The sequence below is a fragment of the Hippopotamus amphibius genome, chromosome 7 (assembly GCF_030028045.1).
Source record: "Hippopotamus amphibius kiboko isolate mHipAmp2 chromosome 7, mHipAmp2.hap2, whole genome shotgun sequence".
Taxonomy (NCBI): Eukaryota; Metazoa; Chordata; class Mammalia; order Artiodactyla; family Hippopotamidae; genus Hippopotamus; species Hippopotamus amphibius.
The window spans coordinates 69,469,758-69,486,877 of record NC_080192.1 but is presented as its reverse complement, the minus strand read 5'-3'; the positions used below and the strand labels follow the sequence as shown (position 1 = coordinate 69,486,877).

General features: G+C 47.8%; 2 protein-coding genes across 4 annotated transcripts in view; one reads left to right on the top strand and one right to left on the bottom strand.

Annotated features, from left to right (window-relative positions):
- Nucleotides 1-8,475, bottom strand: part of USP39 (ubiquitin specific peptidase 39) — a 29,751-nt gene extending 21,276 nt beyond the window's left edge. The window contains exons 1-5 of one of the 3 annotated variants that reach the window (XM_057742129.1): nt 8,156-8,473; nt 5,185-5,254; nt 3,677-3,771; nt 2,394-2,530; nt 1,021-1,173 (exon numbers count right to left, since the gene is read on the bottom strand). In XM_057742129.1, coding sequence (XP_057598112.1) covers nt 1,021-1,173; nt 2,394-2,530; nt 3,677-3,771; nt 5,185-5,254; nt 8,156-8,429 — 729 coding nt within the window. In that variant the 5' untranslated portion in view covers nt 8,430-8,473. Of the gene's footprint in view, nt 1-1,020; nt 1,174-2,393; nt 2,531-3,676; nt 3,772-5,184; nt 5,255-8,155 lie in introns of all 3 variants that reach the window. The other 2 variants (XM_057742130.1, XM_057742131.1) reach the window with 2 other exon arrangements.
- Nucleotides 8,476-10,064: 1,589 nt separating this feature from the next.
- Nucleotides 10,065-15,643, top strand: C7H2orf68 (chromosome 7 C2orf68 homolog). The gene is made up of 4 exons (XM_057743036.1): nt 10,065-10,292; nt 10,381-10,499; nt 11,416-11,567; nt 11,934-15,643. The coding sequence occupies exons 1-4, from the start codon at nt 10,186-10,188 to the stop codon at nt 12,054-12,056; spliced, it is 501 nt and encodes a 166-aa protein (XP_057599019.1). The 5' UTR covers nt 10,065-10,185; the 3' UTR covers nt 12,057-15,643.
- The last annotated feature ends 1,477 nt before the right edge of the window (nt 15,644-17,120 follow it).

The window sequence follows — 17,120 nt, the reverse complement described above, 5'->3', positions numbered from 1 at the left end:
CTCAATTCAACACAATGGACTGACATGTAATCATTAAGGATGCTGCACAAGAATACTGATCGATTTCATATGTTTTTAAGTTAAAACATATACAAAGGTACATATATACTATGTTACTTTATAGATTAAAAAAAAAGTATTTTTAAAGCCTACGAAAGGAATATAACAAAATGTAAGTGTCACGAAAAGTGTAAGATTATACATACACAGAAGGATACTCACTGCAACACTGGAGACAGAAAAAAAAATGTGAGACAGGTGAAATTTTAGATATCAATTGGGGAATAACAAAATAAACCATAACATTACCACATGACAGAATATCATGTGTATATACGGGTTTAGAATAAAGTTCTGGAGGTCTCTATACTGTTAACTACCCCAGGACAGAGTACTAAGGAAAGAAAAAATGAAGCTTTCCTTTTGTATTTTCTATATCTCCCTTCCTCCTCCAATAAGGGCTTGTTTATAGTTTTTTTAAACAATTTTTTTGAGTGAAGTAGAATGACTGTTAATTTTCTTACTTACACTTACCAACATTTTCTAATTTTTCTACAATATGCACATATTACTCATGCAATTTTTTAAAAAGCAAAACTTAATTGCAACTGCCTTTCTGCCTTTCCCATTTCAGGACTTACACACGGGCAGGACAGAGACATTGGAGAGCCAACACAATGAATATCTACACCATTAAAAAAAAAAAGCATCACCTAGCATACGTGTCTCTTATTTGGTATTGCAGGCCACACGCAGACTCTATCCCTCACTCCCTGGAAGCTCCGGAGGTTGGAACAGGCCCACCACTTGGCAGCAGCCCCTCAAGCAGACACAGGAGTGTTCTGCTTGCTGCAGAGCAAATACGCAAGAAAAATCCTTGGCAAGACTCGGGGTCTGAGGACCACCTGACTGCACTCCTGCAGAAGGTAGTAGTTTCTTGGCGACCTTCACAGCGTTCCCGGGTTGCCCCCCTCACGGTTCCCGGGCTGCCCCGCCCCTTGGTTCCCATCTCCATCCTACCTGAAGGACAGCGTTGGCATAGTCGTTGGCCTTTATGTTATTCAGGCCCACGATACCTGGCAGGTAAGTGGTGCCATCATACGCGCGGGACAGCTTGGCTTGCTTGTCCAGGTTTGCGATCTGCTGCTTCGTGAAAGTGGGCTTCAACACATACTGCAAAGCAAAAGAAACTCCTAGGCTGTCTTAGGGCCGTCTACAGAGTTCACAATATATGTCCACAACACCAATTTCTGCCAAAAGCAAAAACCCCTTTGGTCATGAACATCTCACCACCCACCCAAAGGGCTCCCAACAGTAGGTCTAAGGATGGAGGTAATGTAGACTGGGCCCGCTCTACACGACTCAGCTACAGGCGATCTGTGTTTAACCTAAAAACCGCTAAATCCCCTGCCTTAACTCAGAATGCAGGTCCGGTCAACTCCATGACAAACAATGGTTAGAAGCTGAAGGACACTCAAGTCTGCAGGAGGCAGGAGTCTGAGTCCCAGGTGGGACCTCACACAGAGCCAGCACACCGGCCGGTGCAGGAGCAGGAGTGTCACGTCCCCTCCCTCGGTGAGGGACTGAGATCCCATGACTCCCTGTGGCTGGAGGGGCAGGATCAGAACCTTCCCAGTCCTAGAGCTATGAGGGCCATCATGTCACAGGCTGGTCAGAGGTCACCACTAACTCAGTTTGAAAGCTTGAATTCCTTTCAGTTTCTCTGTTTGTAAATACTGTCCATAACCACTTTAATTTCAATTTTAACAGGCCTATAAAACTTATGGAAGTGGCACAAATAGTGTTTTAAACACTCTGAGCACCAAGCTTTCCTTAATAAACAGAGCACTCAATGCTACTGAATATGCAACCACTTGCTGAAAAGGAAAATAATAATCAACAGCTCCAACAGTAATCAAAGCCCAAGAGGATTTTCCATGCTCCCCACTTAAGTACAGTGACTCTCGGCGCAGGTCACAAACCAGAGCCCACAGATGGACTTGCTGGCCATTCTGGCGGCATCATGTCAAAAGTAGCTGGGAGCTGGTATACCTCTTGGTATCTGTTGTCCTACACCAGGCCCAATTCACATCCTACTCCAAAGTATGGAAGGATAATTTATTTCACAAAAATGCTTTCACCCCAACTAGAAAGTAGCCATATTTCTTCAGTCCGAACTACAAGCAGAAATGAAACCTAGGCTGCAGACCACGGGCCACAATTACAAACTGTGGCCCCCTGTGCAGTCTCCCTGGTTCCTCCCAAAGGGAAAGGAGCCTCTCCAAGCCCAAGGGATGGAGACTCTTCCCTGACCTCAGGTGGGGCAGATCCCCAGGAGTCCTTGGATGGCTCCCAGGATAACTAGTTCCAAACCAACCCTCTTGAAAACGCACCGTGATATCCTCCAGCGAGGAATCAATGATCTCATAGTTGTCTGGGAGGCAGTAAAACTTGAGGGTGTGGAGGTTGAGGAAGACATGGTGACTAAACTGAACACTGTGAATGTAGGCATGAGACTTCAAACCCCGGCCTGCAGGGAAGAATGAAAGGCTGTGACAGAAGGGCAGACTCCAGAACCGCACAAATCAGGTGTGACTTTCATTATTTTGTACCAGAACATGTTAACACCACAAAAACAAAGTACTAGACCATCCATGAAATGAATCTCCCACATGAACTCTTCTCATCACAAAAGTTAGCCAGAAAAAAAGAGCACATTATTTCATTCCTAGATGGCATAAGACATAGGGAACTAATGTCATATACGTGAATATAGAAAATGTGTGGGTGTTTGTGTGTGTGCGTGTAAGTGTGTGTATGTATATGTGTGTGCATACATGAGCTGGTTTCATGTATTATCAGAAACTAGGACTATCTATGTATATATTATATATAGTACATGTACACACACACAGATTTGCACATACACACGTGTACATATCTGTGATGATTCATCATCTCTCAGTTCTGATTTTTCAGCCACTCACATTCAGGACAATCCTGTACCTGCGTACCTTTGTTCATGCTGCCACTCCTTTCTGGAATATCTTACCCTTCACCCGTTCAAATTCTGTATGTCCTGCCAGTACAAGTTCCACCTCCCCCTCCTCCATGAACCTGACACAAACATTCCAGCTAATGATCTTTGCATATTTCAACTCCTGTTGTCCTTATTAATACTCAGTGCCACATGGTCCAGACCGTAATCTTTACGGTCTTAAGAGAGTTTGCTGACTGTTTTGTGTGTTAACCTTGACTATTTATAAGATCCTTATATTTCTCTGGAATCCTCCCCTATACTGTGTACAAAGCATCTGCTTGGTCTGAATGAACTGAAATAATAATTTCCAGAAAAGAACAGAATCAAAATGTCCTTAGAGCAAAAGGAGTCTCAGAAAAAGATGTAAGTATAGAAAGCATCAGAGATTCAGAAACCCAGAGTCTCTAAGACTTCCCCCAGAGTCTCTCACATGCCTAATTCTCTCTTCCTTTCACATGTGTTCAGGTTCTGACCAATCAGAGAACCTCCTGCAGATTTTCTAAGACTATTCCAACTTCCTGGGAACAAAGATAGGGCTTATCAGACAGGACTCCGAAGAGCAGCTTACTTTCTTAAAAACAAAAACAAAACAGACCTGTGGCTAGTGCTGAAAATGTAATGCAAACATTTACTTACCCTGAAAGTACTTGCCACACACCAGACAGGCATACGCATTGATATGCGAGAGGGAGATGGAACACAGTTTCTCAAAGTCAAAGTCCAGCACACTCCTAAGAGAACCGAAACGAAACATAAACAATTCACGGGGATGGTTGCCTAGGTGAGCCCTGAGTGAGGTGGTGTTACTGGCTCCATGTTCTGCAGAGTCAGCCTTCAGAGAACAGCTCACCAATCACACACAAATTGTGGGGGACACCAGCTCTTCCTCGCCTAGACATTTAACACAGCAGCCCCCCCAGCCCCAAAACACCGATGACCCTCTTTTGAATATTCACAACCACTTGAGAATCTTCCATTACTTTCTCTGGAGGAAAAGCTACAAGTAGGACTAAAGTAACAGGGCCCCAATAGCATTCCAAATTAAAAGACATAAAAGGAAGGACATAAAAAGAATGAATAAACTTTCACAAAAGAAAATTTTATTTTTGTCCATGAAAATAAGAGGGCAGCCTGAAGAACCTTAGGGGAATACCTACAAACAGATCTCTCTATTCAAGTGCAAAGTAATGGTATATGAGTACTAGGTGGGTTAAGTGATAAAAAAAACTTTCCTCCACTGAATTCGCAGGTGGCAAGGGGATTCCTTCCCAATCATTAACTCTAATTAATTGGTAATGGTCCCAAGAAAGCTGCACTGTCCATTAAAGGGGACATTAGCCACACACAGCTATTGGTGTTTAAATGTAAAATAATCAAAATTAAGTAAAACTTAAAATTCTGTTCCTCAAGCCCCATTTCAAGTGCTCAACCGCCACAAGGGCTTGTGCCTACCACAATGGACAGCCCTTAAAGAGCAATTACACTGTTGCAAAAAAGTCTCTTAGAAAGTTCTGCCCTTGAGCAGGGGTCCCCAACCCCACGCATCCAGGCCACACAGCAGGAGGTGAGTGAGCGGGGACTGCATCTGCTGCTCCCCATCACATGCATTACCGCCTGAACCATTACCCCCCCTCCCACCCCCCCTCCATCCCCCTCCCCTCCACCAATCCATGGAAAAATTGTACAGCAGAAGCAAAGAACCATTCTAAAATATAAAATACATCTGGGATATCTAGGATCGCACAATACCAGGATGGGGTAACCACCTCTGCTTTAGGACATAATTTTGTCTCTTTCCTCTGCTGAATCCCAGGCACCTAGAGCAGTACCTAGCGCATAGTGAGTGCTCAATAAATATTGAAATTTGCTGTTGTCACTGACACCAAATATCCCTTTATTTCCTCATACAAATTCAAAATGAGCTAAAAGCTCTTTGTGCATGTACCCACCTATAACAACACACCCTCTGACACTTCACATTGAAGGGCAAAGATTAAAACACAAGGCAAGAAGCACAATTTTCTGGGCAGAAAACTTTAGAAGAGATAAAGTTTTTAAGAGTATCCTTTAACATACAGTCCAAAGAACTTTCTGCATAGACTCCATTGTTCTTTTGCTGCCCTAGGCATCCCTGTGCTACCGACCTGTTAATGGTATCCAGGTAGGGGCAGTGGCGGCTCCTCCGGTCCTCGGAATCCACGCGGCCATTCTTTGCTGAAAGGAAAATCATCGAAAGCTCTGAAAATGGGAAACCTATACTCAGGGTCAACTACCAGCACAAACAAACACAGAAATGGGAAAAATTAATCAGGATGAGTTCCTGAACAGGTAGCCTGACAACACCCACAAAAGCCCACTTAATGCAACAGGCCGTAAACTGAGAGAATATACTTGAAACGCATACAACCAACAGAGCAACTGCTGCAATTACATAAAGAAATCTCGTACAGAGCTCTTAAAAAAAGACAACTCAATAGAAAATAAGGAAGAAAACCCACAGACATATGAAAAAATACTGGGAATTCCCTGCGGTCCAGTGGTTAGGACGCCACGCTTCCACTGCAGGGGGTCCGGGTTCGTTCCTGGTCAGGGAACTAAGATCCTACACAAAGCTGCCCAGTGCAGCCAAAAACAATAAATAAATGAATAAAGATGCTCAACCTCACCAATAATCAAGAAAATGCAAAATTCCTAGCACAATGGTATACCACTTCACACCTACCAGAGAGAAAAAAAATAAGATCAGGCAACTGCAAGTGTTGGCAAATACAAAGAACAATGAGAAGGCTGGGAGTGTAAACTGTTACAACCTCTTAGAAAACAGTACAGCAAGATCAGAGCTGAAAATACACAAACCCTTTGACCCAGCTGCCTCTCTTCTACTTATATTATGCTAGAGAACTTCTGCACTTGTGCATCAGGAACGCTTTATTAAAAAATATTTATAGCAGCAATATTTGAAAGAGAACAAACTGGAAACAACCCAAATGTCTACCACATACAAAAATGGGAGAAATACCTTTTGGTATATCCTCAACAGAGCACTATGTTGCCATGAACATCTAACCAGATGAACCTCAACAATATAGCTAGCAAAAACAAAAAAAAGGGCAAAACAAAAAACTACATATAGTATGATTCCATTTATAACAAACACAAAACAAAATACAGTTCTCCTTAGGGATGTATATATGAGGTAAAACTATAAATAATAAAATAACAAAAGTAGAAATGATTATAAAAAAATTCAGTGATTACCCAAGCAAGCAAAGAAGGCAGATGCAACTGGGAAGGGGCCTATGTGAGCATCTAAGGTACTGGATAAGTATCACTTCTTAAACTGAACAGTGTCGGGAGGCAATTTTCCAAGGGTCTCTAGTGTTTCTACATTTATTGTGACCAGAGGCACTGACTACCTCCAGACTATCTTGTCAAAGATGTTTGTATAGTGAAATCTGTTTGTATAGCTTTGGGACAAGGAGACGGTGTGTCCCTACAGAGCAAAGGGGAGGCAAGCTCACAGCCCATTACAGAAGATTCAGGTTCTCTAAGGTCAGAGTTCTTGTTCTGTGAGGCCACCCACCGTGTGTGGGGGTTCTCATCGTGCTGCACTATGGGAAGTGACTCAGGGAAGAGACAACAATGCTATATTCTGGCTACTGTTATCGCTGCAAGAAGCTGTCTCAGGCCCTATAGTTCCATGTCTTTCATCAGCATCCAGGAAACCGTGGCAGGCTAATCTGGTAGCGTACAAATAGGGTAAAATCTCAGACCCTTCAGAATTCTTGACAAATGATAGATTTAAGGATATGTATTATCCACACTCATGTTTAAACTATACATGTGCATGACATTTAGTACCCATGATCTACTTAGTACCAATCATCTTAGTACCAATGATCTATTTGATGATAAAAATAAAGGGGGGGGGGGTGGAGACAGTAACCTCAACTGGGATCCTAGTGTGTCCCAGAGAAAACAATCTCCTTACCATAACTATGCAAAATATCTAAGAAACGATTCCTTTTCCAAAGAAAGGGAAACGTAAGGCTGACACAATATTCAAGTAAAGAAAATCAAAGAATACCCTGAAATTATTAACTAGATTATTCAAAGAACATTTATCAAGCACGTTCCATGAGCAAGATGCTATTCTGGACCCTGTGCCTAACACAAAAATATGTCAAACACAGGACACTGAGCAACAAATTTAAGAGTTAACATAAGCATATAATTTTACACAGCCAACTAGGCACAGAAACAGAATCACAGTGTTGCAGAACGAGGACCCCTGCTCCCGCAATGAATGCTGCCTCGAACATGTAGCCTGCTGATATGTCCACCTGCTAACTCACCAGAAAACAAGTATACAGGAACATGTTCAAATCAGAAGTTCCAAGTTAAGAGAAGAAAAAGATGTAAGCGAGGTAAACAGAAAAAGCTTCAGAAGTGATGGAAACCTATCTAACGATCAGTAAGATGTCAACAACTTGGGGAGAAGTGTACACACTACAGAGTACATGGCTTGGCCAAGAGATATCCAGAAATTACCAGAAGAAACAGAACGAGTATAGCAGCAAGAGATAGAGGACACAGTCATGGATGGGGACTGACAAACTCACTGGCTTGTTAGGCCTCTCAAAGGTCATGAGTTCCAGGACTCTTTCCATTAACTTAGAGAGGAACAGACACTTGAAAATCACTTTCCCAAGCCACAGTGACTCAAGTCTCAGAGGCAAGGCTAGAATCCACATCTCCTGGCTGCTACAGCCCTGGATAAGAGGGCAGTGTGGTCCAAGCGCACGGCGTTCAGGCTGTCCACTCAGAAATTACAGCAGGACTCATTCTTCAGATGTTTTGTAAAAACTAAAGGAGGGAACACCTGTAAAACAATTAGCACAGCGCCTCGACCGCGTTAGGCATCCGATAAAGTAACGCTACTGTTCTTATCACTATTGTTAGAAATATTATAGCTACGATTACTATCAAGACTAGTACTATCCTCATTAAAAAGCAGTCGGGTCACGAGGGAAGTGTGACTTCCCGGCGGGGAAAGAAGGTTGGAAAGAGAAAAAAAAGAACGCGAGAGTGGAGCCCGCGCCCGGCCTCGCGCACCTCGCACCTCCCGCTCAGGCTCCGAGTCCTCGTCGGCCTCGCGCTCCCGCTTCACCCGCACCGCCGGGACCACGGGCGCCGGGGCCTCGCGCACACTCGCCGGCTCGACCTCTCGCTTCACACGCACCGGGCTGCCCCGGAAGCTCGGGGCCTCCGTCTCCCGCTCTCGATCTCGCTCCCGTTTGACGCGAGCCGAGCTGCTCCGCGACTCGGATTCGCGCTTCCCGCGGGTGGAACCGCGAGACTCCCGCTTGGACCGGCCGGACATCGCCATCACCCGCCGGAGTCACCGGGCGCAGACTCCAGGGAGGACCGAGTGCGCGGCAAGCGGCCAATCAGAAGCGGCGCTGTTAAGGAGCGCAAGGCTCTCTACGAGTCGCCGACGGGGACAAATCACACCGCAGAGACCTTCTGGGAAGTACTGCGCTTCTTGTGGTTTCTTTGCGACTTGCGTGCGCGCCGGAGACCAATAGCAGGGCCTACTGCCACTTTACCCATCACTGCCAGCTTAAAGGGGCAGGAACCTTTCACGGGCTGCGGAATTTCTGGATAAAAGAAGCTGTCTTTGGGCCCCAGGAGTCTTCAAGATACTTTGTATCCTGAAACCACAATTGGGAGGTCGTCTGCACAGTCTCCGCGCCTCGGAGACCGACTCCCCTGCATAGAACTAGGCGACATTTCCCAGTCATCCCCTTCATGGAGCAATCCGCCGCTCTCATTCCACATTTCGAGGATTGTTCTTGGTATCACAGAAAAATGCGGACGACGAGCAGCGGAAGAGTAATGAGTCTAATAAAGCTCAAGCTTCAGGGCCTGTGACTTTCACGACCCCTTCCACAACCCTGAACTACTTTGTACTGTGTGAACTGTTGTGTGGTTGACACACAACAAAATGCACGTTTAAAGCGTGCAATTCGCTGAGTACTGATGGAGGTATGCATGCACTCTGAAACCACACTACGATCAAGATAAGGAACCTAACCACCATTCACCAAGAGTGTTCTCCTGCCCCGACCATTGATCTGCTTCCTGTCGCTGCAGATCAGTGTCATTTTCTAGAGTCATATCAGTGGACGCATACAGCGAGTCCTCTTTTTATCCCTGGCCTCCTTTACTCGGCGTATGTGTTTTGCGATTCATCCACGTCGTTGAGTGTATAACTCGTTTCTTTTGATCGCTCAGCGGCATTCACTGTCCCTGTTCTAACCACGAATTCCTAGTTTTGTCTCTTTTTAAAGAGGATTCAAAAGTGACATAGGTTCAGACGCCTGAAAGGCCCTGGGTCCTCCCACGCGGAGAGTTAAGGCACGGTCGGGTGGGCGCCGAGACGAACTGGGCGGCGGGAAAGTCCGCAGAGCTGTGGCGCTGTGCGGCCTGGGGCCCCGGGCGGGCCGGGGACTGGGGTGCGCGGCCGGGGCCCCGCTGTCTGCCCTGCCCGGGCACTCGCCTCCTCACGATCTCTTTGGAGGTAGGTGATCTTAGTGCCCCCACTTACAAATGAGTAAACGGATTCACAGCGGGGTTCAACATTCAGTCAATATCACGCAGCTGGTGATGGAGTTTCACAGCATCCCAGCACAGGAAAAAGGACGGGAAGGCTCCACACCGAAAGCTACGTGGCATGATGGCTGATTTGTGTTTTTTTTTTCTTTTATTTTTTAAATTTTATTTCATTCACTTATTTTTTTTCCTTTGTGTTTTTCTGAATTTTCTAATGTACCAGCAGTGAGCCTCAGTCATGGTTTCCTACTGATCATCTCACAGCGAAAGGAAACACGCCCCTCCGCCCCGCCCCGCGCCGTCCCCCGGGAGTGGAAGTTGCGCGTGCTCCATATCCCCCGCTCCGCCCCGCTTGCGCCAGGAACTCCGTGCGCCGGGACGCTCGGCCCCGCCCGCCCTTTCCCGACTGACGTCAGGGCGCGGGGCCGGAAGTCGAGCAAGGGGCGGCAAGGAGTTCTAGGGGCGGGAGGGAGGCCGTTGGGGTCGTTGAGGCGGCGGCGGTGGGGCGGATCCGCGCATAGGGGCTCCAGATGGAAGCGGCGCGGGGTCCCGGGCCGAGGCTCTACTGCAAGCCTGGCGGGCGGCTGGACATGAGCCACGGCTTCGTGCACCACATCCGACGGAACCAGCTCGCCCGGTACCGTCCCGCCCCGCGCCACCGCTGCCAGCCCCGGCCTGGCCTGGCCTGGCCCGGCCGTCCCTGACTCCCGCTCGGCTCCCCGCAGGGACGACTATGACAAGAAGGTGAAGCAGGCGGCCAAGGAGAAGGCGAGGAGGCGTCACACGCCCGCGCCCACTCGGCCCCGAAAGCCCGACTTGCAGGTGTACCTGCCGCGACACCGAGGTGAGGCCGCCTGCCTCCTCGAGACTGCGCGCTCTTCTGGCCGTGAGCCCTCCGCCTCAGCGCCCCCTTCTTTGCTATATGGGAAAAAATTAGTACTTATCCCCCAAGGTTCAGTTCATCTCGTCCCTTCCTGGAACGTCTATCTCGACGCTCCCCAATCGCCGCCCAGTGATTCTCCCGGCAGAACAGGGAGGGCTCAAGGCCCCCAGTTAAGCATCACTATTACTGGACATACCTGAGAGTCGGCAAGAAGTTGTCTGCCGCTTTGCCCCCACCATACTGTTGATATATTTTCGTATTCCCCCGCCTAACAGAGAAAAAGTTTGGCACAGCTCTAGGCGACCAGGACGTAATTGTGGAATGAAACCCAAACCCAGTTAATAGCCTTTTCTCCCTCCCCCCCCCGCCCCGCTTCCTTGCGATCGAGAGATTACAATAGTTAACATGGGATGCTTAGTTTGTTGAGCTTCTCTTAGAGTGTTTTTGGAGGTTATGTGCATTCATTCGTTTAGCTTTCAGAGAACCCCGTAAGATGGAAACTATTATTTCTGTTTCACAGTCAGGGAAACGGGCACAGAGAGGTTTAGTAACTTGCCTGAGATATCAGAGAAGGAAATGGCAGAGCCAGGATTTGAACCCAGGCAAGAGCCCTGTCCACCTCTCCACTGTCTTCCAACCCTGTAGAAAAATGTGCATTGTGTAGCTACTGTGTGGTAGGACTAGGCTGGCCCTGGGGCAGGCATACAAAGGTGAATGAAATTCCTGATAGGCGGCACATTTCACACAGACACACACACACGTATGTTCTGGGTCCACAAGAAGATTGGGGCTTGACAGTATATTTTCCTGTATCATCTCTGGGCAGGGGTTCCAGCAGCTTTCCTCTCTTCCCTCTCACTCTGGTTCATCCTTCCAGATGGCTCTACCCACCCAAGCAACGCAGACTGTGAGGAGTCCGGTGAAAGCAGCAGTAGTGGTGGCTCTGAGCCAGAGCCCCCTGGCCATCAGCTCTTCTGCTTAGAATATGAGGCGGACAGCGGAGACATCACCTCAGTTATCGTGTATCAGGTACGCCTGGTGGAAACAGCTGCAGCCTGACGGTCCTGGGCTGTGATAGAAATCACTGCCAGACCCGGAGCCACTGTTCTCCTCAGGGCCAGTGGGAAGTGTCTTTTCCACACGGGAGCACAGACTGCTGGGCGATGCTTTTGAGCACAAGTCACTCCTTTCACATAGTGATTCCCAGCGGGCGACAGGGAGGGCTCATGGCCCCCAGTTGAGAGTCACTGTGACAGGGGACGCCTGGGAAATGACAGGCACTGGCAAGAAATTGTGAGTCAAACAGAGTTTTGTGAGAGTGTTGTCTAGGGACAGGGCAGGTTGCCTTTCCAGAAGAGGCCCGGCCCTCAGCTTCCTGCCTCTTCCACCACGTAGGATGATGATCCAGGAAGGGTGAGCGAGGAGGTGTCGGCACACACGCCTCTGGAACCGCCCATGCGCGAGGCCCTCAAGCTGCGCATCCAGGAGGAGATTGCAAAGCGCCAGAGCCGACACTGACATCGCTGTGCAGGGAGCTGCCCCTAGTTTGGGGGTGCCAGGACCAGTCTGAGCTGATCTCGAGACCCCCCCCACGCCCCAGCACTGCCACATCCACAGGAAAAGGGTGTCATAGGGACTGTGCCTGGCCACCTTCCTTGTAGCCATTCTTTCTTGTACATTGGCCCATTTGACCAGCCTCATATTCTGGGATTTTTTGAGAATTTTGTTTGGTTAGCTTGGTGTTCTGGAAGCAAAGACTCCAGGGAGAGCTGAGGTTTATGAAACCTTGTGCCAACGTGCCGCTTTCTCACCAGGTGCTTCTGCTCACTTCCATCCATGTTTTCCTAGATCACCTTTTCAGGTCTGTTTCTTTGTTCTTTTTTTTGTTCATCTTTCTGTCTCCCAGTCCATCAGTTCTACCCCACCCCCAACCTCCCAGTGTGACTGCGCACCTACAGCTGCTCAGAACTTTGGAGGTGGGGTTTCTGGGGTCTGCCTTTCTGACATGCTCTCCCAGTAATTCTGGTACCAGACAAGGGAGATCTTCTTCTTTGACACCTACTTGCAGGCATGTCTCCCTCCCCTTCCATGGCTTTTGCAGGTTTCTCCCATGCTCCACCACTTCACACGGTCTAGATAAGGAGACCTAGAAAGATGATGCTGGAACTAAACTGCAAGGATTTCTCACAGCAAAACCTGCCTGGGTTAGGACTAGAGAATTCCAGCTTCCAACCTCATTCCTAGCTGTGAACAGACCATCCTCTGCTCAGGCTAAAGGGGAATTATTGAAACAAGCCTGAAACTGTGTTTTCAAATGTGATTTAACAGTCTTGAATGTACATACCAAGGGAAATTCAACATTAGCAATAATTACCTGTTTGGAGCCCTAGTTGGGAGAAAGGGGGGAAAAAGGCCTGAAAAGTGCCCTAGAGGGAACAAACCGAGCCTCTTTCATCTGCCCTTCCTCTGCTCTGTGCTTTCTCCTTTCCTACCTCCCAAGAGTATATAAAACTCCCAAGAGATCCTGAGAATAAAGATCCCAGGAATATCACTGCTTTCACCTAAGTGAACATTTTTCGTAACGCAGGGTTGGGCTCCGGTCTGAGAAATCCACAAGCGATCCCATGCACTGCAGTTCCAAGCCACCTCAGTGTCCGGCAAATGGGCCTAACCTCAGTGACTTGAAGTATGGGCTTTAAGTGAGCCTGTGAGCACTGAGACTTCTTCAAACAGAATCCCCCCTGCCCCAGAGGTTTCTCATCAGGGTCTCAAGATCAGTCTGGCTGGTCCCTCTCAGCAGCTTTTCTCTTAAAGGACACCCAAGGGCACTTTTGGTCCATGCCCTACACCCCTGAAAATCCACCAGCTCTGAAATGGGGCAAGGCAGCTACTTCAACTACATTAAAATCCAGCAAGTCGCAGCTCGCTGGGAAGGTGAGTGAAGTGGATACATTAGAAGGGCCTGGTTGTGAAGGCAGCCAGGGACCAGCATGCTCCTGGCCCCCAGAGCTGGCCCAAGGTTAAATGCCTTAAACTTGCCAGTCCTGGGCTCAGTTCTGCTTTCAAAAGAGAAAGTCTGTCCTCATTCAGCCAGGCTGGAAGTGCCTTTTGACTTTTAAGATAACCTACCCTCCAGAGCCTCCTGGGCCAAGGAGACTACGCCATACTCTATCCCCAGTCTTCCTGCAGCTCAAAGCACCAGTCATTTTAGTCTTCCAGGTCTTCAGCCGATCTTCTGACTTGGATGTAGAAATTCACTGGAACTCTTAGGCTTCCTGGGAATACTTTTGAGGTTCATCTTCTCACAGCTGGACAGCCCGTCTCCTGGATCTATAATAGAATTTAGAAACAAGTCCAGAAGAGGAGGTTGGGGCATGGCACCTGAAATTGTAGCCTGCATTCCTGTTTTGTGAGAGTTGTGTACCTGTTCTGTCCTGTTGTGTGTTTATTGTGTAATCCTCACTCTCAGGTAAGAGACTGATGGGAACATCTTGCTTGTAAACTCTTCCTTGAGGCACTTTGCTTTTATCAAGTGCATATAAAATATTTTCCACTGAAGAAAACATTCTAATTCTTAGCTGATTTATGCCGCACGACTATATAAAGCACTAAGCCTGGTACTTAAATGAGGCATGGTCCTTCAGAGCAGGCCTATCGGTGGCAGCGGTGCCATCCTCCAGGCATGCCTGAAGTGCTTCTCTGGTGATGGTCCTCAGCCAAGTGACCGCCTTACAGCTCTGCTCCTGCTTCTGCCACACCTCACCCCATCCAAGATAGTCCTAGCCAGTGCATTTACCGGACTTGCCGCTTCGATGGTTTTCAGCTGTTTTCAAATACCGGTGCTTCGCCATCAGGGAGCATGTCGCAGAGCATTTCCCAGAGGCACTAGCGATGTCCCAGAGAGGACTGGCTGGCGCTGCTTGGTGCAGTGGCAGCAGCATTAGCCCAGCTGGGGCGCTTGGGCAGACTGCCTCAGAATCAACACGCGTTTGACTAGTTAACGTTCTCGGCCGCCTAGAAAAAAGGTCTGGTAAACTCATAGGCGTAGCTAATGTTCATCCAAAATGAAGTGTTCTTCACTTGCTGAGGCTAAGCCTTGGATTTTAAGGCTTTGTGTTTCCTGGGCCACAGTGGGTGATTACTAACAGAAGGAAGCTGGGGTTTGCAGGGCTTTGGGGCTGTGGGAGAGTTAACACTAAAGCTTGAGTTAGAGCCAGTTGGCAAGTATGGAAGTCTTTGAAGAATGTAATGCAAGAAGGGAAAAGGCGAATGTAAAGCTTTTTGTACTGAGTGAGCGTGGGAGCCCAGCCAGCCAGTAGGACCAACGTGGGCAACACAAATGCTTCTCCCTGGGACTTCCCTGCTGGTCCAGTGGTTAAGGCTGCGCGCTTCCACTGCAGGGGGTGTGGGTTCCATCCCTGGTTGGGGAACTAAGATCCCACGTGCCACAGCCAAAAAAAAAAAAGCTTCTCCCTGTGGACGAGCCTCTGAAAGGGATATCCCATCTCCATTGTTCCACTGCGAGGGGCGCTGCCATCTAGAGATCAGCCCTCGAAACTGGAAGAAACTCTTTGGGGTGGTGGGTATCCAGTTTGCTGTGCATCTGGCAGGATCTGTGGATGGTAAAGTAGAGATCCCCAGCCAGTTCACAAATGTACATGAAGCATTTGCAAATAGAAGGAAAAATGATAGATTACTTTCCTACCTCTGAGCCATCTTTGTGGGGAGAAGCACCATGGAATGTTGACAATTATCTGAACCATTTTAAGCTCCCTCCTTGAATTCCTGTCCTGTCCCTGAGGAGTCAAATGACCAAGAAGCCACAGGCACCCACCCCAGATTTCCCCAGGAGGTGGAGTGATGCCAGAAGGGAAAAGTGAAAGGCTCCTCTGCCTTCTCAGAGCCATCAGAATGAGACTGGTTGGACTGGTTGTGTCATGTTAAATGTCTAAAAAGCCATACATTCTTGTGTTTTTTCATTTCCAATGTTTCTGCTGTGTGGATGAATAAAGTGACGTGTGCAAATTATTTGAAAGTCCTGGAAGGAAGGTACTTTTTAAATACAGTATTCTTTTTAACCAATAAACTTATATTTTTATAGCACTGTTTTTGCCAAGAGTTGTGAAATCACTTGTGTACATAGGGAAGTGAAGATTACATGCTGCCCTACAGTCATTCAGCAGCACAGAATCAGCACTTGAATCTCATCTCTTGTTCTGACTATTTTAAGAACTGTCCTGGTTGGAGCATAACAAGTAGACTCACATGGCACGAGAGCTGGAAGAGCCTTTTAAAGACATCTGGTCCTACTTTTTACCTGACATGCAACTCCTCCCTACCAGCTACCCATGAAGAGCCCTTCTGTCTTGGGCTAATTCTCTATTTTAGGGACTCCTCAGATTGTCCTGTTAAGCCAAAATCTCCCTCCTTGTCAAGGCTCTGGAATGCTTGCCTAATCCCCAGTTTAGGATATAACAGCCAGTTTAGAAGCTGAGTAGCCCTGTCAGGCCTTCCCGTGATCATGGTTGGAGAGGAACTCAGACGCAGCTCAATGGGATAGTTAGTGTTGATTAAGAATCGTGAAGCTTCCAAAGAGATCGGAAAAGCTTGAGAGTTCACAGCACTGTTGGGCAGATGAGAAAAAGGTGCCTGCTCCTAGGAATCACCCCTGGGCATTCTCAGTAAATTAGGAAGAGGCACTCCTTTGTTCTGAGGCACAGAGCATAGCCAGCAGAAGGTGGACTGGACTTTATACCCCCTGGTCTTCAGCCAGATATTCTGGTAGAGTGATGGCTCTGCACCGCCATATTCTTGTCCCTGATTTAACTACTTGGTGCTGATGCCATTTGGAAGAGGGCCCTCCAACAGGTTTCCTGTTGCCATTTTTACCTTCCACTAGGTCCAAAAAGGTTTCTCCTTCCTCAAGCCGTTGTCCAGTTAGCTTATCTGCTCCATTTTCCCCACAGTACAGGGCCCTGTTTCTGTCTATTACCTTTGCCTCACCAGTGCTGCTGAACTTAAGCTCCCTGGTTCCCTCAGCCTGGACTCGTGCTCACTCCAGGTAAAAGGTCTCGGCTCCAGGGTTTTCTCACAAGGGCTCCAACAGATGCTGGGCTGCCTTTTAGAGTGCCAGGCACACTTCCGGTGTGCGAAAGGAAGATTTCCTGCCCTTTTAATCATGAAAAGAATGTCCAGGAGTGCACCCTTGGCCTGTTAAGTGTGGACAAGGAAAGAAAGTTGCCTGCCATAAGAGTAAACAGAGGATGTGGCTGTGAAGCCAGCAGCCACTGCAGCCACCCCCAGCTGTGCGCCCTGAGGGGAATCGGGGTGGAGAAAAGCACGATATTGGCCCTAGATAGTTAAGGTGCATATCAAAGGAATGATTCCAATGGGCCAGACGCACACCTGTTCCCATACATAGGAAAGCGCTAAATTCATTAACTTGAGTTGTCTGGTTACTGGTCTTTAATTAACAGTAAGCTTTTGATGTTCCAAATACCTGGTTTTTGGAAAAAGTCCCATCCTGGCTTCTCCCTTGCTTCTCTGGAGCAATCCCTCAGAGCTATCTGAGAGGCTGCCTCC

Bases quoted from the DNA above. Each gene is read 5' to 3' on its own strand.
- C7H2orf68 (XM_057743036.1), top strand. From the start codon at position 10,186: ATGGAAGCGGCGCGGGGTCCCGGGCCGAGGCTCTACTGCAAGCCTGGC. The intron at 10,500-11,415 runs GTGAGGCCGCCT...TCATCCTTCCAG, and splicing joins GTACCTGCCGCGACACCGAG to ATGGCTCTACCCACCCAAGC. The intron at 11,568-11,933 runs GTACGCCTGGTG...TCCACCACGTAG, and splicing joins CCTCAGTTATCGTGTATCAG to GATGATGATCCAGGAAGGGT.